This window comes from Buteo buteo, chromosome 7 (genome assembly GCF_964188355.1).
Source record: "Buteo buteo chromosome 7, bButBut1.hap1.1, whole genome shotgun sequence".
Lineage (NCBI taxonomy): Eukaryota > Metazoa > Chordata > Aves > Accipitriformes > Accipitridae > Buteo > Buteo buteo.
The window spans coordinates 12,198,338-12,221,535 of NC_134177.1; the positions used below are offsets into that span (position 1 = coordinate 12,198,338).

Genomic DNA, 23,198 nt, shown 5'->3' on the forward strand with positions numbered 1-23,198 from the left:
TCGTCATGATTAAGTAGCAGCCCTGACAGCCTGAAAGGAAACACATTCCAGATCTTTGGCTGGATGGATGAAAGCTGTGACATGATGCCTGAAAAAAAAATAATTCAAAAACCACACAAGAAAAATTTTCAGGGCTCCTTGGGTAGTAATGTAAGGTCCATCTCCCAGAATTCACACTGTCACTGTGGCAAGGTTTGCTGGAATTAAAGTGGCTGTTCTAAAGGCTATGAGGATTTGCTGGCTCAAGTTTAATGTCAGTTAACAAGAGGGGGAGTGCAGCAAGCAGATGCCAATGATTTATATACTTTGAGGAACTCGCTCTCTACATAGTCATGGTGGCACTTGGTAATACTCTGACAGCGTAGCCCAGGACACCATACCAGCACAACAGTCATTAGATAAAGATGCTTTGTGGACCTTGGAAATTAGATTCCAACCTTGGCCTAGGCAGCATCCCATTTTCAAACTATATCATACTGTTTCTTTCTCTGTTAGCAAAGACTTGTAATCTGCTTCATCTATGTAGTGAACGAAGACGACCTCTAACTGTTAGCAGCAGCACAGAAAAGTCAAAATATCACATGACAAGCATCAAAACCCCAGCAGAGTTTATTTCAGCATGTGCCAGCGACCTGATTCACCTGGGCAATGAAAGACAAGGTAGCTGTAATCTATGGACAAAAACATTAGCACAGGATAATGACTTTTTTCCTAACTACCAGAGTTAGACCCAATTTTGCATGAAGAGCTCATGAACAGGGACAGGGAGGAGAAAGGTGGGAAACAGTAGCACCGAATTCAACATGTGGGAGAGTAGACCTTATGCATCAGTTTATTTTTTGTACTGAAGTCTTTAACATCCAAAATATAACACATCATGCAAGATGCATATTTAGAGAGACAGCAATGGGGAGACAGACAACTCCTTCCTCTGTAATTTGGATGACGCTTTCTTTTTCATCACTCTTTACAAATGTCTCCAAACTGTGGAGAATCCAGTACATTCACCATCAGGCTGTCAACAGCGTCCGTGGCTTCAGTCTGCACTGCCCAATGCTACACTCTGTCCCCAACCCATTGCCCTGCTGACCCCACCCAAACCCTTCCCAAATATCAAGAAAAGGATCTTCCAGATATACTACATAGATATTTGTGTAGTGACTGCCACTCCTCCTTTTTTCTCACTGATTGAGAAATGTGGCATTAAGAACCAGAGAAGATACCTAGGGTCCAGAGGGCAAAATAGTTTTCAAGCAGGTAAAATGCTGACACCATGATTACATCAGTATATCCCTTTTGTACCTCACATTTACAAATATATACTCCAGAAAATAAAGCACATTGATTTTGCAAAGAACAGAAAGGGAGTCATCAGCCTGGAACAAGAGAGCATGTTTGTACATGAAGGGTAGCATTATAAAAGTTCAGAGGGTTTTTTGGGGAAAAAAATTCCCTAAATTAAATTTAAGTGTCTACATTTTTCTTATTTTATTAAAGAAGTAAAAATGTAGCTGCTATGGCCTAAGAATTAGACAAAGACCAAATTCTTTATTACCACTTCAGTGCTCCCAAGGTACCCTGCTCCTTCCATGAAACCACCAGTCTAATGACTGCCTCGTTGTCAGAGCAAAAAACCCACCTCCAGCGCATCATTTCGCAGTCATGCACTGGAAATCTTGCACTTCTAATCAAAGTCATTGGAAGAGAATTATACTTTTCTCCTTCCCCCCCCCCAAAAAAAACCAAAACCAACGAAAAAAACCAAACTCAACTGCCCCAACTGTGACAAGATGACACAAAGAACCTTTTCTTCCTGGTAGTGATAATTAAATTCTATAGCTCATTGTTTCAGATAAGCACTTGTAGTTGTATGGGAAAGATAAAAAGAATTTATTCTTTTAAGAGGCTCTAATGAAAGTTACAGTAGGTCAAGAAAGGGTAGTTCACAGCCTTCCCCCAGTCATTCAGCAAGAAATAAAGAGGTTAAAGTTGGCACAAATTCACATGTAGTTCATTAAAACTGGATGCTTCTGGTTCCCAAGTCATTATAAAATACATGAGTGACACAGGAAGCAAATAATGGTTTAGCTGCGTTTTTATGATTTAGTCTTAAAGGTCAGAATTCGAAGCAGGTCTGTACTGCTGAGAAAAAATCTGAGCCACCTGGGCTCTGGCTTCCCAGCAACACAGTATGAGTATGGGAATGACCAAAATTATTCAACAGTCTTGTGCCAAGAATATTGCTCAGTCTGAGATCCAGGAGGGGTATCTGGGAGGCAAGAAAGATAAAGAAGGTGGTTCCCGTTGCTTTCTTCTCTGAGTAGCCCTAGTCATAGAGCACAGAGCAGCCTGGCTGCTACATGCCCACCAGGAAGAGAGCTTTTTAATCATGCTTCCACGCAGATAGGTGCAGGCAGCCCTAAGTTCTTCTCCCCCCACCACATGGGGAGATGTAGTAATTTCATACAGACACTGTGTGTAACCATAGTGCATGCTGCTGTGCTTAAGCCATGCCACAGAGACAAATATAGGAGACTCCTTTGCTTATGTGACTTCAGGACTAACCTTGATCTCAGAGTACAGGGAAAACCAGCTTGTTTCTACCCACCGCAGGGAATAAGGAGGTACATGGCAAGAAAAGGCCACAGCATGAGAGACCAGATGGGAGAAACTGTGCTTGGAAACTTGGAAAGGGGGTGCTGTTGACACACACAGCGCTGCACAAGTCTTAACTCCAGCAGAAGGAAAAATTAAAAAAAAAACATCGTCTGTCCTCTTTGTTTACAGAAACCTTCCTTAATAGGCCCTGGAGTTCGGTCCTTGTGAAATGCTAATGCATTTAGAGAATCCTACCCTGGCTCAACATTTAGTCATTAACACTCATGAGAGGATGTTTTCTATGATGGAAAAAGATAGTAGTCTGTGAAACTGAGTCTTCCGAAGTAACACTGATGCAGTTAACTGCGCTTCCTTTCCTCTTTGTGCAACACCTCTCAATAAGCAGGAAAGAGGCAAAACCTAGTTATTAAAAACATATTTAATACATATATATATATTTAAAGTGGTTATGTCAGGTTTTAACAGAAAAAGCAAAATATGAAGACTGGATACTATAGGGTTTCCAAATTTCTGGAGCAGGTGCTTAGAAAAATAAAGACGCAACCTATTGTGCTATAAATCAACATTCAGGGTGACAAAACAGACTTAGAGCAAAAAGATCATATTTGTCCAGACTTCTGGACACGAATTCTGCCCCAATGACTGGGTTGAGTCTCTCCTAACAGAAGCATGCTGACAGAAGCTGAGACTACAAAACAGGGTTTCTTTCTTTCGATTAACTAAAATGACTTGAAATTTGAGATTTCTTGCTACTATTACACAACAGGCATAAAGCCAGCACCTCATCTCCCAAATGAAATTTGCTATTACAGCTATTGTAGCCAAACAAGTTTAAGAAATTTTGACTGCTTTAAATGTTTGGGGAATTACCTGCATCCAGAATGCCTTGTGCCAGGATTGCTCCAAACTTTGCCATAACATCATCATGCTTATCATTGATCACTTTGGAATAGAGCTGTCTGAACTGGCTGACCTGGATTAAAAAAAAAGAAAAAAAGAGAGAGAGAGAGATATTATAAAACTGACTGCATGAGCCAAATATTCTGTCTTTAATGGAAGCATCCATCCTGGATTTCTGCATCATAGGACAACATTTGTCTTTCAACAGCTTTAGTCAATGGTGCTACAAGTCATCCCACTAATAATTAATTACAGAGGCTTTCCCCACTTGAAGATACCCATATAGAGATTTTAAAATAGTCAGGATGGACATGCATTTCCAAACCACATTTTGCAGGCCTTACAGGAATAGCCTGAGAATCTCTGGAACGTCACTGGAATAAAAGACCAACTGATGGATTTGTAGCAAGAACTACTATATATTAGGTGTGTGACAGTACAAGTCATTAAATTTCCTCCAATTCCTACTGCTGAAAACCTCAAACATATTCCATTTTTCCTGTACAATATTTCTGCTGTATTGATAATGCAACTACAGTGTGTCATGAGCAAATTTTGCTACTGCATTCCTACCTTTTAAGTGAAAATCATTAAGAAAAATATGTAATAAAGTAACAGTTTATGCCACGGTATGTTCACCACAATTTCTTAAGTGCACATTAGTAAGGAAAATTGCTAAACCTTTGCTTACGTTATTGTCGTTGCTTCGAACAGCTTCAACTTTCACTGGTTAAGTGTTGAAGAGACTGAACAGTATCACATCCAGCAATATTTAAGGCTTTACCACAAATTAGTAACATGTCTTTTAATATATACAGTGGAGCAACAATAGAGGTCAAGTAATTTTTATAGCTGAAAAAGCAGACCAGGAAATCCCAATCTGCAACCCAGTCAAAACCTGGGAAGCTGCATCCCATCCACAGCATGTCTGGAAGAATCTTTTTGATATGCTCAAAAACAAAGGGGGTCTTTTCAAAAAGGCTTCTTCCAAGATGTCTTAAACAAGCTTCTCCCCACTACTGGTCCACTTTGTTGCTGGTATCCCAACTTCTCTTCCTACATCTGTAGCCACAGATGAGAGGGCAAACTTCTAGCTCAAGGCAGTAGGGCCAGACACAGCCACTGCAGACAGAGAGCAAGCAGTTCTAGTATTGCAAACACAGTTAAAAGTTTCCAAGTATAAAACCCTAATACCACACAACCCCCTAGCCACTTTTCACATTCAAAGAGTATGTGCCTCTCCATGAGACTGGTGATATTTCCTCAGTGACAAGCATCTGAAAAAAGGTCCTACCTTTCAGCTGTGAAACACACCTAGTGTCCGCTGTAGGCAAAGAGGCCAAGCTTCAACACCACCACTAGGGATGTACTCTTGCACAGCCTCTGATGCTCCCAGCACCTAACTGTACCAGTGAAGGAGGCTTAAACACTGGCTATGACACTCAGGAGGCCCTTCTGGCTGATAACAGCACCCAGTGAACAGCCAGAATCCCGTCCATGCAGGACACCACAAGCTCCAGAGCTGTGCTAAGGGTGGGCAGCCCTGAGCACCAGAGGAGCAGCCTTCAGGCATCACCCGTAGCACACGTGGCCTGTCTTGGGGTGCACTGGGGAATCTCAAAACGCTTACAGAAAGAGTTTTCGCATCCGTGAAAAAAACCAACCATTTGTACAACTGAGTCAGTCACGTGAGAACTGTGCTGGGAGTAACGTTTTGTTAAACTGGGATTCATCAAGGTAAAAAAACCCCACCAATCAAAACAGAACGGAGAGCTGACTGAAGGGATAAATCAAACTGCAGCGGTTTCTCAGCAAAGCACGAGATCAGATTCCCCAGTAAAAGCACATCAGAGCCATGAGGTACTCCTGCAGCCAAGGTAACGCTAGCAATAAATTTCACCACATTTCACCTGTGAATTTTTGACCAGAGGCAGTAAGAAGTTGAGACTGTACCTTTGAGAGATTATGTCCAACGTCTGGGATGGAGAGAAGACAGAGGTTGCCTCTCCAACCCATGAGCATTATACCCAAGAGCCACAACCTGCTCGGCAGCCCTACGTACTTAGTGCAAGCACTTAGTGGTAGGGCACACTTAGCCCTACACACTTTCAAATTAAGACTGCATGTTTTCTGCAAAATAGTTCTCAATGCACATTAACTCATCACACCACTTAAAACACAGGTGCCCTAAAGGAACAGACACTGTCTGGTTAATACCTTTCCTGCCTTCGCCCTTTCGGCCACTAATCCAGCTATACTGTCACCTCAAATTCTTCAGCACTAACAGGTTAGATGGCATCTCACCTGATGAGATTTAAACCAGTCTGTGACAGTGAAAAGACACTAACATTCATACAAATAAATCATGACCTGCTAAACACCACTGTATGAAAATTACTTTGTTTCACACAAATGAACAGTTCCACAACCATGAAGCACCAGAGCAGCCAGCCACTTTTGAACAGGAGCAGTGAAGCTGAACAAAACAACACTTCTCCAGTAGAGCAGGAGGCATTTATTAAAACTGACAGGGGAAAAAGAGCAGCTATTTCCATTTTTCAGTCTAAGTAAGTCCAACAATTTCTGTGCTAATATTAGTTCTCTATTCACCAATTCCCTTCGCATTAAAAAGTTTTTAGTTACTAGTCCCTGTCCGTAAAAAAGAGGCTAGTGAAATATCCTTGTATTTATTAAAGCTAAGAAAAAGGAGCAACGTATTTTCAGGGCAGCCACACAGACAGATGTGTGGCAGGGAGATACTGCACACACAATACAGGGTTTATTCAGGATATACTGACCAAACTCTGCTCTTGCTTCGCTCCATTTATGCTTTTTCATGCTCTCCCAATTTTTATTTATAAAAGCTTACAAGGAGGTTTACACGTTTAATATAAATAGTTTGTTTCTTAGGCCTGACCTCTTGTACACTGGAAAAATACCTTAGTTTGCATTTGCAACCTTGAATGGGGCCTCGTGCAGTATCAAGGGCAACCACATGCAGGCTAGATGAACCAAAGCCTTCAGGTATTATTTGGGACAGACACACAGAGACACAGAAATAACATGTAAAACTATTCCTCTGGTTGAACTGAGCAGTAGGATTCCAGTGCCTCTGTTTAGAGCACATCATTCCTGTGACTCTGGGCTCAGCTTCTGGGTTTGGAGTATTTAAAAACAGACGGATGTTACAAAGCTTGTTCGGTGGACTGTAATCTGGAATTTATACCATAATCAAATCTTCAGAGAACGAAACCCTGGGCGAAGTGAGAAGACATCCAGCAGAACTGCTAACGTTCATGCTGGCATTTGAAGTCTGACAGAGCAGCACCTTGGAAGAGAGGACAGAAACGCCTCACTCGGGGAAAGGCAAGGCAGAGCTAGCAGAGGGAGTCCTCCACCTCTCCTGGTTGTGGCATGCTGCCCCTGTGAGCATTCTTTCCCTAATACGCCTTCCACAACTCCTACTCATACGTACATTAGTCCAGAGCAGATGAACAAAACACCTGGGCAACAAGCCCACCAGAAACCCAACAGCTGAGGCACCAGGACACCGTGCAGGGCAGTGAGCTAACCAGGACACCAATAAGGGACCAAGGAACAAAAACCTGGCTGCTAAACCCGAGCAGACCAATTGCCAACTCTCCAGGAGACATGGACAGGTTACAGCAGGGAATCAATGAGAGCAGGTGTTCAATGAACAAGCGCTGAACAGCTACAATAAGAAATAGTCCTTATACCCTCTACTTATAAGAATACAAAACTTATAGTGCCATATCAAGACCATTCTGCTTTCAGATAAATTCTGCATACCTATGCATCATGAGCCATGGACTACTGCCAGCCCTGGAAAATGTATTGAGCAAGCATGCCCTTTCCAAAGTTTTACTTTAATGTCAGTGGAAGTGAAATTGTTCTATGAAAGGGTGGGAGACTACCCCACCTGTCCTTAGGGACCAGGCAAACCCAGATCGAAGGACTGCCTCAACACTCAAATGCACAATAGGCCTGCATGCTTATTCAGGCTGTTCCTATAAAGCAAATGCTTCACAGGAACGGGATTTTTGACTGGATCAGATCCCAGCTGAAAACTTTCCTTCCTGTTGGGGAAACCGTGCTTTAGCAGCCTCACATGGAACCATTGCTCCACCACTTTGGAGAAAGCAAGAGCAGTAAAGACAAAAGCTCAGTTCTGCCTTTGCTGTTGGGGCACTCACCTCCTACAGAATGGAGCAAGATGTCAATAGACAGCAATTTCTTAAGCTGTTGAAGCAAAATGTGCCAGAGTTTGTGTAGTAGAGCCCTTTTAATCTGCTACTATTATTCCTTCAAACCACAGCAACAAGCACATCCCAAACTACTGAATAGGTTTATTTAATATGCTATGAAACCCACAAGCTCTGTTTCTCCCTTGAAATCTTCAAGCACTTTAAAAATTCTAGAGCATTTGGAAACGCTATCAAGAAATTTATTTGTGTGACTTCCAGGAGGAACACTAAAATGTAGACAGTGACTCATTTCATCTTTACTAACAATACACACACACCATTCTGATAATTAGTGCTGGCCAAAACAACATGCCACCGATTTCAAATGAAGCCAAATGCACAACCTTTGAAAGACTGAGGAAGCAACACAAGCTTTAAGACACGAGAATGATATAGCACCATTTCCTATCACAAACCTGAGGGGCTGTCATTTATCAGGTTGTTTACCACTTCTCCCTCCACCAGTCAACATTCACACACATGAAGCCCATGAGATTGTTAAGAATTAGATTTAACAAACAGTAACTAAGGGAAACAGTGGTAGATGATGTGCATGATGCTTTTTGCAAATGCAAGTTCTTAAGAACAAGAGTATTAAGGAATCTGTTTTTAATAAAAAAGGTTTTAAACTGTTTGCATGTTCTGTCTTCTTCAAAAGCTGAAGTTATTCTGCATACGCTTGCTCTCTTGAAACAGCACACAGTATGCACTAGCATTTAACAGTAACAGGCTTATATGAAGGAATGTCAAGGTGCAACTAGAATATAGCAAAAATCATTCTTGCATCCTAGCAAGACCTAGTATTTCATCTAAATGGGGTGGGGAGCACTCTGGTCCTGGTTTCTTCCCAACATCTTAAAGATAATAGGCCAAAATGATTGAAGGAGGGTGGAGGAAAAGCCTTGACCTTGCTTGTTATCTTCTCATTTTGCCAAGATAACTATCCTAACACAAATACAGGAAAAAGTAAATTTGATTCAAGATGTTAGACATGTAGTGTGTCTCCAAAATTGCTGTCTTAATTGCCCTGCAGGTCACAAATACATAATGAAGTTGTCATTGATTTCTGTTACAATGATCTCATCACATCTATAATTTAGGATTCCATTTCACAAAATAAACCTGTTATTGTTCTATATATTGCACTAATATGGTTCTTTAATGTATCAACAGAGGTCAGGAAAAGTCATGCTGGCTGCACATGGAGGAATTGTGTTTCAACTCCAAAGAGGCCAAATCAGCTTTACATGAGATTTGCTACCCCTTTTGGCACTAAAGCAACTTGCAAGTTCAAGGGACCTCCATTGAGAGACAATTCTTTATTTAAACTCTTTAAATTATTTGTTTAAATAAAGAGTGAGCATGACAAAGAGGAAGACAAATACAAAGGAAAGAGGACAGCAAAGGTGATCCAAAGGCATACATCTACATTCTCTCACAAGAAAAATGGTTTCTTTTAAACCAAAATACTTTGATTCTTAAATCTTTGTTTATTGCTGGCATATCAGCATTGCAATGCTCAGCTCTCAAAACTCTGAAGTTATTTTATTTCTGAAAAATCTAAATCTATTCAAGGAAGATTGTTTGCTACCATTTTCATCCCAAATTATCACCAGAGAATTTAAAGTCCTTCCAACCCAAAGCTCATAAACAAGAAGTTTACCCCCCCCCCCCCCCCCCCAAAAAAAATCCAAGAACAGACAAAACTGAAAAGTAATGACAGGAAGGTGGTCAGACTATATGTCACAATCTTTATTAAAATCACCATCTCTCACATGCAAAGCATCACAAAGTATTTAGCAGTGGTGAGATGATGATATGTAAAATTTAGCTTCTCTGTAACCCCATCAAGACCACATGTACAGCTTGTGGTGTATGTAATCCATCATGCTCCTCTTACTAGCTGCTTAACCAGCAATGCAAATACTCACATATATCAGGTTAGACACTTTGGCACACAGTGCACCAGTGTGCCACTTAGGAATCTAATCAGAGGAAAATAAATCACTGTAATCCAAAAATGGCTAGTTTTCTGAACTCCACCCTTTCACATCAGAGTAAATTAATTTTTCTTCAGACTGGCAGAGAGCTCCAAAAAAAGTTTCCCATGGATAATAAATAACTTCATTGGCAGCAGATTCCTCAAAATATTCCTTTTACTTTTGAGCAAGAAACTATGATGGTTATATCTAACTTTTGAGGTGTTCAAAACAAGTAGATTTATATATTCTCTGTTTTGTTCCTAAATTAGCAAAATATTTCAGGGATTATTTATTACCTTATAATCTGTAGGGTTTGGGGTTTTTTTGTTTGGTTGGTTTTTTTTAATATCTGCAGTGCTTCTATGACTGGGTAATGAAATGCCTTCTGTATCTATATTATGTAACACCACACAAATTTGGGCTCAAACAAGGCTCTGGCATAAAGCTTTTTTGGTTCCTCTCTCCATTTTTAAACAAGCCACTGAACCCCAGACTATACATCTCATCCTGTATTTGCTAGCCAACTATTTTAATCACGCATTGAACAAGCCTAGATATTACACGTACCTCTGAAGTCAAGGTTACCAGGCCTCTTTGGGGAAAGAGTTCTGACTTATTACAAGCCTAAACTAATCTGTGTTTTTGCTAGCTGTTTTCCTGTCTGCACTTTTCTTTCACCTATCATCTCAAAAAGACTGAAACTCCAATAGACACACCCAGCAAGTAATCCACAACAGTCTCAGATGTCTGACTAATTCAGAGCAGTGTACAATTCTCATCCCAAAAGGATTAGGGTGCTTTGCAAACTAAGATGAATTTATTCTCACAATGTCCTTTCATAGAAGAAAGTATCACCCTTATTTCTTTCAGATGGGAAACTGAGGCACAGGAGAGCTATACAATTTGCCCAGCATTAGAGGAGCACAGAATGATTAAACCTGATCTATACTAAGGGCTGGCATTCTAAGCACCTGACCAAGGAAGAAACAATAAAAACAACAAGCAGTTTCTTTCCACAGAAAGATAATTCAACTTCACATCGAAGAGACTTTGCATCTTGGAAGATGAGGGGATCCAACAGAACTCTAACGTTCTCCACTGGTTTATTCAGTTGAACTACAATTCTGATAATATAAACAACACTCACAGATTCTGCTCAGTGAAAACTAACTGGTGTTTTGTTTTGTTTTTTAATAATTCAAAGGAACAAACTGTCTGCCAGAAAATCTTCATGTTCCATGACTTGGAAGTACCCAAACACCTATATTTGTAGATCTCCTTTGCTGACTTTCCCAAGTAAATGGACGAAGAGGTTTTTTCCTTCTCCCCACCCAAATGCAGTAAAAAAGTGGCTGTTTTTATCATAGTTCAATTTCTAAAATGACATCAATAAAAGCAACCCATATATGACAGATGAGTAGCAAAGTACCAGCTACTGCTCTCCCTCAGTGCTCACCAGAGCAGATGAAATGTGGAAACTCAAAGCTTCTATTAATGTAGACTTTTAGTCTGTACAAATGTTTGCATACCATCATCTGTCATATATTCACAGGGCAAACTGTTTTTAAAAGCTGAACACAGCACATGCAATCCTTTTTGCCTTCTGAGCAGAAAGAAAGGTTCCATTAAAAAAAAGGTATTTGCTATAAAGCCACTAAGACAGTTCTGACAGCAGAAACTGTTTATGCTTTTCAGGTGAAGACTAGCTACAAAAAAATTTAGTTACAACAGGACTTCCCTGCAGGGTGACCACATCCAAAACTAAGCCTACTATCATCAAAACCAACTTCTTTACCAAATAATGGTGTGCACATAAATCATGAGCATACAGGCCTCAGTGCGTGTTACTGGAAGACAGTCACTTTCATATCATTACAAGATGCTTTTAGACCTTTTAAGAAAGAGCATTTGTTCTTGTAACACCTAGAGTTAAAATGCTGTCATCTATCAGGCATGTTTGGATCAGCATGCATTACTCTCCCATTCAAAAGTGCATGCTCTGATCCATGCAGGAGCTTCCTGCTGTGCATGCAGCTCTGCCTCTTTACAAGGCACATATACTCTCTTGCCAATGCTCACATGCAGTGCCAATCACTAAACATTTGGCAGCCGAGACCATTTTTCCACCTAACAAGCCAGTATGTAACAAATGCCACATTACCTTTGGGCAGGTAATCTCAGTCTGCTGGATCATGATAAGGGCAGATGCAATCAGAGCTCCTTGACGTACATAGTTCACAGGATCATTTGTCATTGGCTCCAGCAAATTAATTGCTTCCTGAAAAAAAAACAAGAAATAAGCAGTTGCAAAGTTAATACTATTATTTTTAGTATCCCAGGATTCAGTACTCTAATAGAAGGTTATCAGATTGATGCTATCAGATATACTTTTTAATATATTTTGTCTGTTCTTGGTAAATGAAGCAGAAATCTGTATTTCTGTGGATTTTAATCTAACCCCACAAAAACCAAGTGATGGATGGAACAAGATCTACCTACAGAAATAGGGCAACAGATAAACAACAGTTGTTGTAAGCAACAGATGCATTAATCACATTAGAACCACTGACATGCCTTAAATAGTACATATAAATTATTTGTACACTTTCTTTGCCATTCTTCCCGACAAAATACATCAGCATTACCTTCATTTTCTGCGTAAGGAACAAATGAACCAGAGATATCAAACAACATGTTGGAGGTTAGAAAATAAGATGGTAGAACAATCCAGGTCCCAAATTCTTGGCCTTACACTTTATCGTTAGAACCTGTAACATTTAGCATCACGTGAAAGCATTCATTTCAAACCTACATCAAGTGGGGCTGCCTCTGAGCACTCATATAGTAAATATAGGTTTTTAAAACATTTCAAAATGCTCTATTGCTTCTTCAAATTCAGTAAGTTCCCAGCTAACTGCAACAGGAACATGATCCACAATGATCTATCAATAAGCATTCCTTTCAATGCAGTCATTGATTATGAAAAGCTGTAAGAGAGTCTATTGTCATAAATGCTGCTTAGATGTACGCAAGACCAGCATGCACAATTTGCAGGCATCTCAGAGTAAATCATCTCTTTAGGCACATTTTTTCATCTCCAATATACTCAGAATTATTACAGACACAAATTCATTTCTAACCATGCAACGTCCTCAGCGTACATTACACAGGACAACTGAGCTCGTCTAAACTTTGATTCCACCTTCCACTTGAGAATAAAGCAACTTGGATAATAATAGGACATTCAGTTTGCTTTCAAGCCTGCATGCTTTAGATACTAAAGATGGCAGGCAGCGTATGTCAGCGTTCTGTGCAGTTCACAACACAAGTAACATGCTGGGGAGCACTCACCTGCAAGAGACACAGACCAAATGTTTAATACCAGTTGAGGAAGGGATGGTACAGTAAGTGTGAGACTTATCAAAGACTCAGAAGCATGAAATATTACTTCTACATGGAAGGTCTGTGCACCTGTTTTGAAACTGTCATCCAGTACCAGTACAGATTATATACACGTGGGTGAAGTAGAGTAAGCTTATCCCCAAGTTTGCTTGCCGCTTGTCCCAATGAGCACTCACTTCCCACAGCAGAAGTGGGAATCCTTCTACTCTAAAAGGTCCCTGCTATCATCTGTGAGAATTATCCTTCACTGACACTTACAAAGTGAGAATAAAGTTTACTGGCTGTGAATTACACACCTGAAACTACCATGAATTTAATTAAACTTCATTGCACTTGGCTTTACTACATGGATCTTCCATGAACTGCGTATCACAGGAAAGAAGAAAGGAGCTAGAAGCTGTGCAAAACACCTGCTGTTTTCCTGTCACTGGCAGCCCCTTCTTCCCCCTAAAGCAATCTGTAAAAGATCAACTCCAAAGGCAAAGGAGTATTGATTTTGGAGTACTGAACATACATTTAAAGTTCAGTGGCAACTTGACAGTATGAAAACTCTAAGAAAAATTTCGAAGACAAAATTCCAAGAATGTGGCAATAATGTATAGAAACATTCTTCTACTTTATCTATTCTGTACAAGCAGGAAAAGAATCTCTATGCCCAGGACAGTTAAAGAATTTAAGGAAGTACTGCTCTACTCCAGCTGCCTAGCGGTGTACATGTGTGAGAAATCTGATCTCTGTGTGTGACGTTTCCACCCAAACGTCTGTGGCAGGAGAGAGCAGAAACAGTCTCGGCAATGGATGCTTCTGGTCCTCACCTTGTTTCCAGTGCCCGCACAGCAGATACCCAAAGCCATGGCAGCCCCATAACGCACATGGGGATTGTAGCTCTCTGACAGCAAAGAAACCACGCTCGGACACTGCTCAGGAGTCCTAAAGAAAGGCAAAAAAAGATTGTTGTTTATTGTTATTGTTCTTCAAAATATTGAGACTTCACTGTGTTCACACTGGAAAATTTAAAATTGTCCTTCCACACCGTATGTTTTGCATTTCTCAAAATGTAACTAGAGGAGCGGAACAAATGGACTAAGAGAACAGGGAAGGGCACAAATGAATAAACTTCCCTATCACTGCAGATACCACACACAGTTCCCACTAATAAGTCTTCCTTTTTAGTGCATACTTTCTGCCTTTAAAAGATTACCCAGCAGAATGACATACCTATTGAGAGCGAGGACTTTATCTCTAGAAATCATGCTGTTGTGACAGACTTTCCACGAGCAGAGGTTTATTCTTCATGAGACAAACAGTACTAAATCTCCCATCAGCAGACACAAAACCCAACTGCAGTATTCAATCAACCTTCAAGGTTGGTGGATCCCAAACTCCCTTTCACAATCACTGCTTCTGCTGACTCCTCCTCACCCTCACCTACTGCTGTAAATCAAAGCATGTGAGGAAATGCTGATAGAACACACACTTATAATCAGTTTATCAGCAATGTCTGCTGTTGCCTCCTTACAACATGATGCTGCGATGTTGCTGCCTTTTAAGAGATCTGAAATGGGAGTATATGCTCCATGCCTCACCAGCTGGGAACCAGTGTCCTGTTGGTCATTACAGCAAATGAACTTCTAGCCCAGTGCTGGGGGAGATGAAAGGGAACCCTTAATTTCCTGCACCAAGAAGCACATGTTGCTAGTACAAACAGTCTTGTGAATATTGAGTATTTCTGAAGTAGGGCAGAACTCACTTACAGGTGTTGATATATTCATTTCCCTCCTGTCTTTGTAGTCGTATTTATCACTCCATCAATTTTGATGCCACACAAACCACAATATCGTACACTGCCAATTTCAGCATTTCTAATGCAGCAAGGGCAAAATTGCTTGTAAAATAAACATCCCTGAGTCAGACCAGTCTGCATTCTGAACTCGTAGGCATCACAAGCACATCCATCACAGCTAATCTGTTAAATTTACCCAATGTCGTGACACCATGAACACAAGAGCAATGCAGGAATGCGGTTGGAAAGTAGTGTTCATGAAAAAGAAATACAGGAAACTATAAATTGCAAGTGATTTAATTGTATCTGTTTTCCAAGTAAAGTGCACATCATCTGGTTATCTGTTCCATCTTGCTGTATCTTGCAGCCCAGACTAGCTTTTTTAATTGTCACATTCACAATCCTAACAGCAGTCATGCAAGGCATTTACTTTGACTATAAACTGATTTCAGACTGAAACGTACAAAGGAAGAGCTAAGAAACACCTTAGTTTTAGCTTCTCTTCTTATGTTTGCTATATGGAAAGAAGGAGGTTGGAGGGTGGCGGCAGTACCTGTTGTACGCAGGAATTACAGCATCACATAGGATCATTAAGTGTATATCAAAAGCATTCAACTCAGGAGGTAGAAAAACCATTATAGAGTATGCTCCAGCATTGGTTTTATTTAAATGAATACCTGAATCATAGAAAACAGAAGTAAAAAAGACCTTAAGCAATAATCTTGTTCATTCTCTTCTTTCATTGTGACTGGTGACAGAAGACATGTTCATATAACCACTCACACTTCAGTTATACTCTACACACAAAATCAGTTAATTTCTACTCTAGCTATCATCTCTTCCCATTTCAATACTTTCCCATAGTCTCCTCTCACAACTAGTCCTAAACTCCTCTTTACACTCCTCTCTCCTGCTCCAGTTGATCACGGACAGGTAGCACCACCACACAGGCTACTCAACCCCTCCGCAGTAATGGCAGCAAGTAGCCAGATCTCCTACCTCACCCCTGCTTCCAACAGTCTATTTCTTTATGAGTTTTCCTAAAATGTCTGCATGGGGAAAAAATCCCATCTACCACCACCACCTTACGAAAACCTACCTCCGAACAGCAGCAAAAAAAAAACAAACCCACACAAAAGAGAGGAACAAACACAAGTTGCTGGAAACTCTGCTGCCTCTATGATGCAGCCATGATGACAAATGTTAAGAAAGTAGGAAGAGCTGGGAAACGGAACGATTCTGTCCTGCAAGCAAGCATTAGAAGTGAAAACTATGAACTAAAAGACACATTTAAAACTACCTGTCAGTCTCTTGCTCAAATAACAGCTTGGATGCTGACAATGTTTTTTCTAAAATGAGCTTATGTGGAGACCAGGAGTCACACACCCTATAATAAATGAGCCCAAGCGTTCAGCTGCACAGAAGACTTTAGCTCTTGCACAAAGACTTTTAACACCTTTGTGTTTGCTTTACTTCTGCAAATGTTAAAGAGGCAGACTGTGAGCCAAAGAAGAGAAAAATATCTTCTGGCAAAGATGTGATTATGCACTTTGAAGATTTAATCATTAAATTCCTGTTCAAAAGGCTGGATTTTATAGAATCATTAATTTGGACACATCTTTGTGTCTGCAAGCTCAGAAGTTCCAACACAGTTTTCAGTATAAAATCAGGATTAATGTACAATAATTGATTATGGAATTCTTAGCCAGATTTACATTATTTGTGGCCATTACTTTAAATGCTTTTGTCTCAAATCTATCCTTAAAATGGTCAAACATTTTGATGAGGCCTTCTGTAAAACCACTTTGGGAGTTAAAGCTACATAATGAGTCCCACCACTTTCCTCAGTAATGCAGTCTTCTCAGCTCCGCAATCTTCAAAAAGTGTCTTCCCACATAATAAAGAACTAGAAGGCAGAACCACAAGTAGGTTGAGGAAGTGAAAGAATCTTAAAATGCTTATCAGAGGAACAGGACTTCAGTACACAAGAGCACCACTGGCATCAATGCTTAAGCAATAACATTTGCTTGCTCGCTTTTCTGCTGAGAAGCTTTCCAAGTCCTACACACTGTTGCCAAAGGTTAGCCCACATAAACCCAAACCCACACTTAATAAAATTCATAAAATGCAAACGAATTCTGTTAAGTGATCAAAAGAAAAATTAAAAAGCCCTCATAGCAGTTACAGGCTGCAGTCGTGCTCCTGTGGCATTACTTCCAACTGGCAATCCAGCTGGGGAATATGTTTAAAACATGACCATGTTCTCCTCCCCCTGGACTGAGCCTTTCACCCTGCACTTAGAGCACAGCCATATGAACTGCTGACTTGACATTCAGCACAATGGAGGGGCAGTCCTGCAGCTGACGGAGGAAGTTTCCACATCACCGGTACCAAGCCCCGCGCAGGTTCCCAAACCAAGTCCACCCCTCCGGCTCCCTGACCACCACGACTCTGTTGTGCTGATGGCTGAATCAGTGTGGTTACTGAGTAGAAACCTCTGGTGGCAAAGGGAGAGAAGTAATGAAGAGTGTGAGAAAACTTAAAAACAGTACTAAAAAAAGATAAATGGTTTATCAGAAGTCACACTCAGCAAGAGACTACTCTTAGCCAGTCCTAATACGGACATCTGTCATTACTATAAGTTAAACACAGAAGGTAATGTTGCATGAAATACCAGGATAACATCTGGAGATTAGTGGGCAGAAGTTTCATCTCCAGACACAATTCCGTCCCCCCTCCTTAAAAGCCATAGTAAAAATCCTAAACATGGTGTATATTTAATATATTTTGAGGACAGAAGCAACGTACCATAGTCCTGTAGTCTGACCTTCCCATAACACAGTCCAGCAATTTCATCTAAAAATTCCTACACTAAAGCCCAAGGCATGTCTCTAAACTGGGCTGTATATCTTGGAAAGATAGGCAATGTCTATTTTTAAAAACCAAATTATCTTTAATGCACTGGTTCCTTCCTTTTTTCCTAACACTGGTTTTGCTCAAGCAGTTTGCTTTTGCAATTACATTTTACTACAACAGCAAAACGACAACAAAAGAACAGCCTGATTATTTCCTTCATTTTCATCTGAAAATTGCTCAACTGCTTGTACATAAGCCATCCAAACACAGATGTCAGTGAGCCCAGACCCATATACAAAAAAAACCATCACAACTAGCTTCAACTTTGTTCTGTTACCAGGAAACTTAATGAATCAAGAAGTCAAAAAAGCCTAAAAGTTTCTTCTATAGGACTTCAACACAGTAGTCAGCCACAGCTTTGTTTCCACCCTACACCAGGGTAAGTTTTACTGTTGTGATCTATGGGCTGCAGATGAAGGACTTCCTCCAAGATCCAGTTTGGTTGGTTTTCAGAAGTCATAAACAAAACCATAAAGAAAAATAAAGATGCACCAAAACAGTAAAGAGAGATTCTCAGCAAAACACGATAGCTAGCATTTTATTAGTTTTACTCACTAACTGGTTGCTCTCAAAACCACCATGACAAACAAATACCGTACGCGGCTAAAGATTTTGAATCTTCATGGAAACCAGAACAAGAGAGAACACAAAGGAGCTGCCTCAGTGCTGCCCAATTACCTTAGCTGTAACCTCAACTTTGATCTCATTCCTGGGGATGTTCACCTCCTGGATATAAGTGACATTTATATACATATAAATGTTATCTTCTCTACATAAAAGCTGATACCTCACTTGTAAGTGCCCTAGAATTTCTGAGAAACCAAAGAAAGTTTTAGATTCTTCATTACTTCCAAAGACAAAGGAAAGAAAGTTTTTCTTAAGCCTCCAGTGCAAAAATTCATAAAATAAAAATCAGGATGTCGATTGTTACTAACACAGACTAATATGAACAAAACCACCAGGACAGATCAGGTGGACAGGGAGGGCAGTCAGTTTTCCCTTCAATCCATGATGTTGACCATGGAAGGTTCTCCATAGTTTGCAGAGAACTCAGAAATTGTATTTCCTTTCCACCATGAAACATTTTTTACAGCTGCAATTATTAGGAATCTGTAAGGAACATAAACTGTTTTTTTTTCTTAAGGCAATTATAACTGCAACATCTGCAGATACTGTAATTCTTAGTAGCCTTTGCCTACAAGAGCCTTATTGGGCTACTGAAAGTTGAGGAACACTGTTAAGTACATTGACTCTATTTAACAATCCATTTTAATCTTTTTTTCCAAGAGGTATGCAACAACACCACAAGACAAATTAAAAACTTGGATTGCCACAACTTGAAGCATATTCCACTTAGTTTCTTAGATCACAGCCCAGTTAGAATCACATCCAAATACCTCTCTGCAGTTTATCTCCAATTCTGGAAGTTGCACATCTTGAAGGTTAGAGGACTATTGCCATTTCTCTTTATGTTCCAGCAATATTTAAACATTAAACCCTGTATATGTATATAAGGTAGCATAAGTAAATAAACATAATACTGAAAGTAAACCATCACATTGGTCTTGTGATTGAGACTAAAAATGGAAGTGTCTGAAGCATCGCTAACATACGCTTATTTTTTAGTCTAAATATTTAAGGACTTTACAACTCATTGAAAAATGAAATGTCAGAGAATTAAAGAACAATGTCTATTAAATTCCTCACTAAGTCTCCCCAGTCATATTTCAAAAGATTCTAAATATTTATGACTTTCTAAACTATGGGACATGAATTAATCATTTGATACAGAACTATTTCCACAAGTTGCTTTGGTAGTGCAGTGACAGATAAAAAAAAGAAAACCTTAGCAGAAGTTTCATTTCATCCATGAATGAGTTAATAAAGGAGGAATGCAGATATCCAATTGCACAATTTGCAGTCATTTCTGAAGGGGGTGTGTGTAGCAGAGGAGGGGGGAAACACAGAAGATGGAAAACCTGCAGAGAAAAATGCAACAAACTGACGTATTTAGGTGTAGACTAAGCATGGGTGTAAACCCTGTCTCTTTGTCTCTTGACAAAACACATCTGAGCTATTCTCATGCCAGGAATTTCCTGCAACTATCTTGTGTGCAATACAGCCTCCTTCTCCACAATGTTTTTCTCTGAAATGCCTCCTGGTTGCCTAAGCAAGTCTTCCTAAGAATAAGAACTTCTAGGAAGCCTTCCACTGTCAAGAAGACGAGGCTGAGTGCTGCCAACAGGCACAGCAGATGAACTTGAGGGATAAGCACCGACTGAACAGCACTGTCACCCATGTCAGCTCACATCTAATGTAGATATGGCTCCATTCAAATAAAATAGTACTGGCAATTTGAAAACAGAAATAACAGCAAGGGGTGGAAAAAAAATACCTATGCATGGTTCAAATATTCTAGTTATGGTGGACCAGGAGTGGGGTCTAGCAAGGTTTAGGGTTTAACACTCATTAACACAGGAGAGGCACTGGACATGGGGGCAGGGCAGTGGCCTGCACAAAAAGCCTGGCCAGAAACATGCAGTGAAGAACCTGCTGCAGATCTGTAACAGATATACAGGAGGATGTGTTTCTCAGAAATAATTCAAACCTGGGAAAGTTCAAAAAACATCACAAAAGGCAGGTAAGTTTTCTAGTCATCGGAAATGAAACAATGCACCAAGCAGGTATATATGCTACACAAGCCTACGTGCAACTAAACTCATATCATCTTCCTCTACGAGTTCTTAAGAAAACTCTGGTTTCATCTGTATTTAAAAAAATCATTTCCTTTTCAATTAGGTATAAATGCATTTATACAGCTTTCATCAGAGCAATCTGCAGGCAACAGTACGCCCTTCAGCTGGTGCTTCAAGGTGCCCCCTCCCCAATTTATTTAATTTAGCCATTCTAGTGACTAAAGAGATGATTTTGTCATATAAACTACATTATAACATCCACTGAGGCATTCCAGAGAAGTGGGAACACTTGATTTTCACTTTGACCAAAACAGCTCTTTACGGCAGTAACCAACACTGATGCTTCTCAGATGGTAAGATCTGTGAAGAAATTTTATAAAGAGGTAATACAGAACTCAAGTTGACAAAATTACACTTTTATAACTCTGATACTTCCCCCACACTGAAGTGACTGAGGTATACTGTCTACTGTGCTGTGAAAGACGAAATGCGAAGAGTAAAAAATAATAAACCTCTTTCAAGATAATGCTTCAGCTCCAACACAGGCTTGAGCAGTAACTCATGCTGATGACTAGCAGATGGTTCTGACAGATGCATTGTCTATTTTTTTTCTGCAGAAGTTTTAATTCTGTTCCTTAAATTCAGAGATGTGACGTGAAGATCTGCATGTGGCATACACCCACAAGGAGACCACTGAAGTTAAAGGATTAATCTATCTTGTACTATACTTTGGTGGTTCTACTCCGGAACATTTTTTTTTCCCTTTGTGATTCAGACATACTGCCAATAGCTCCATCTCCAGAAAGTGCTAATAATTCCAGCTGCCTTTCAACAAGGAAAAAGTAGCTCAAGTGTCAATGATGAAGGAAAACAAGCTTCATCTGTACAGTGAGAAAGAGTGAACGAACACTGGCTGTGTTTAATCCAACAGATTGGTAAAGACTTCAAGTACAGTTAGAATAATACCAGGAGAGCCTTCAAGATTTATAAAATAATCCAGAAGTGGATTAGACATAGTTGAGTTTATGGAAAACTGAATCCAAATGCTCATTAGTCCTATACAGTATTTTCCTCTCTTGATTTCTGCTTTTTGTGTGTTTTCATGTGCTCTACTCTCTCAGTACTGTCAGGGGTGACAATAGGGAGGTGGTCAGATAAGGAAACAGAATTACCATAGTTGGATTAATCTTTATTTCCTAATATATATTCTTCTGAAGAATAAAGATATCAAAAGTCAGCTGCAAATGAATACAGCATGGAATCTTACTGAAGGTTTCCTTTAATCAGGAAAAATAATCAACAAGTGAAAACTACTTTGCTGGAAATTCTATTGTATGATCTGAACACACTTTAAGTCAAATATTTCTATTAATTTCTGGCAGCATCTTGCTTTCTTTGGCCCCAGAGCAGCTGTATCCTAAAGATGTGAATCTGTTTTAATTTTTTTAAACAAATATAAATTAATTCATACTTCACTGAGGACCCGATTCCCAGCTCAAGCCTGGTGAGCACTAGCAATTCATGGAATGTAATGGTCAGTGACATCCAGGGGGTCAGACCATGATCTCATGGTCTCTTCTGGCCTTAAACTCAAAGACTCTATTACACACTTGTCCAGCTAATGTCCTTGGAAGTGAACTCTATTTCCATTTTAATATGGAACTATAAGACATACACACATCTGACAAAGTTGGAAGGTAACAAAAGAAAACACTTGTGATAATAAAAAGCAGCTGCATGAAGAAAGATTTAAAGTAACAGTGCACACACTTAAAATAGTGTGCTAGACAATAATTTTATAAAATTAGTCAAGAAAAAAATTGGAGTATTTACAGGGCAGCAGAACTTTTTAGGGTTAACTGTGCTTCCGTCCAGAGAGTAAGTAAGCAAGCGAGAGCAAGCGTGCGGGCATACACAGACTATGGTGCATATAGCTACAACATTGGTCGTTTACAGGATCTGCACATCCTGATACAGCTACAAGGAGCACACATTATAGTACTGGAACACTGAATCAATTAACCCTCTCTGGCTCTTTTCCAGCCAAACCCCCACATTTACTTCCTTGCTTTTCAAGCACTGGAGCTGGATACACTGGAATGACTCAATCAACAAACAAGAGTAGCAGCAGACTGCAAGCTTTGCTAACGAACAAAAAGAAAACTGCACATAGAATCTGCTAATCACTTGAGTAAAATCGTCAAAAGAATGGAAGAGAAAGGACAGCAAAAAAAAGAACACGACCTTATTTCTATCTTTTTAAAATACGGCAAGAATGATTCTTCTCCTCCATTCAAGAGTTGGAGAAAATACCTGCATAAGAAATACAGTTTTCCCAAAACAGAAATTCTTAATCTTGGTGTTAGAAGAAATGAAAGTGCAAAACAAAAGCATGCAAAGAGACAAGCTTTAGAAAAATTATAAAAAACAAACCAAAGCGAACAACTTGCTTTCCAGAAAGCAGTGAAAAATCTTAAAATCCACCATGTGATGAAAACGAAAATTACAAAGGATCTTCCTGGATGCAAAGTGGACTCTACTAAAATTCAAGAGAAAGAGGTAAGGCTTTCTTCACCTGAAAACTGCAACACCTCGAATCTTCTCAGTAACTGAGCATTCGTTCAGCTTAATGCCG

The 23,198-nt window shown here is 39.8% G+C and overlaps 1 protein-coding gene across 2 annotated transcripts in view; it reads right to left on the bottom strand.

Annotated features, from left to right (window-relative positions):
• Positions 1–23,198, bottom strand: part of PSMD1 (proteasome 26S subunit, non-ATPase 1) — a 74,398-nt gene that overhangs the window by 11,087 nt on the left and 40,113 nt on the right. For both annotated transcript variants that reach the window (XM_075031567.1, XM_075031568.1), the window contains exons 17-19: positions 13,984–14,098; positions 11,928–12,044; positions 3,490–3,592 (exon numbers count right to left, since the gene is read on the bottom strand). In XM_075031567.1, coding sequence (XP_074887668.1) covers positions 3,490–3,592; positions 11,928–12,044; positions 13,984–14,098 — 335 coding nt within the window. The remainder of the gene's footprint in view (positions 1–3,489; positions 3,593–11,927; positions 12,045–13,983; positions 14,099–23,198) is intronic.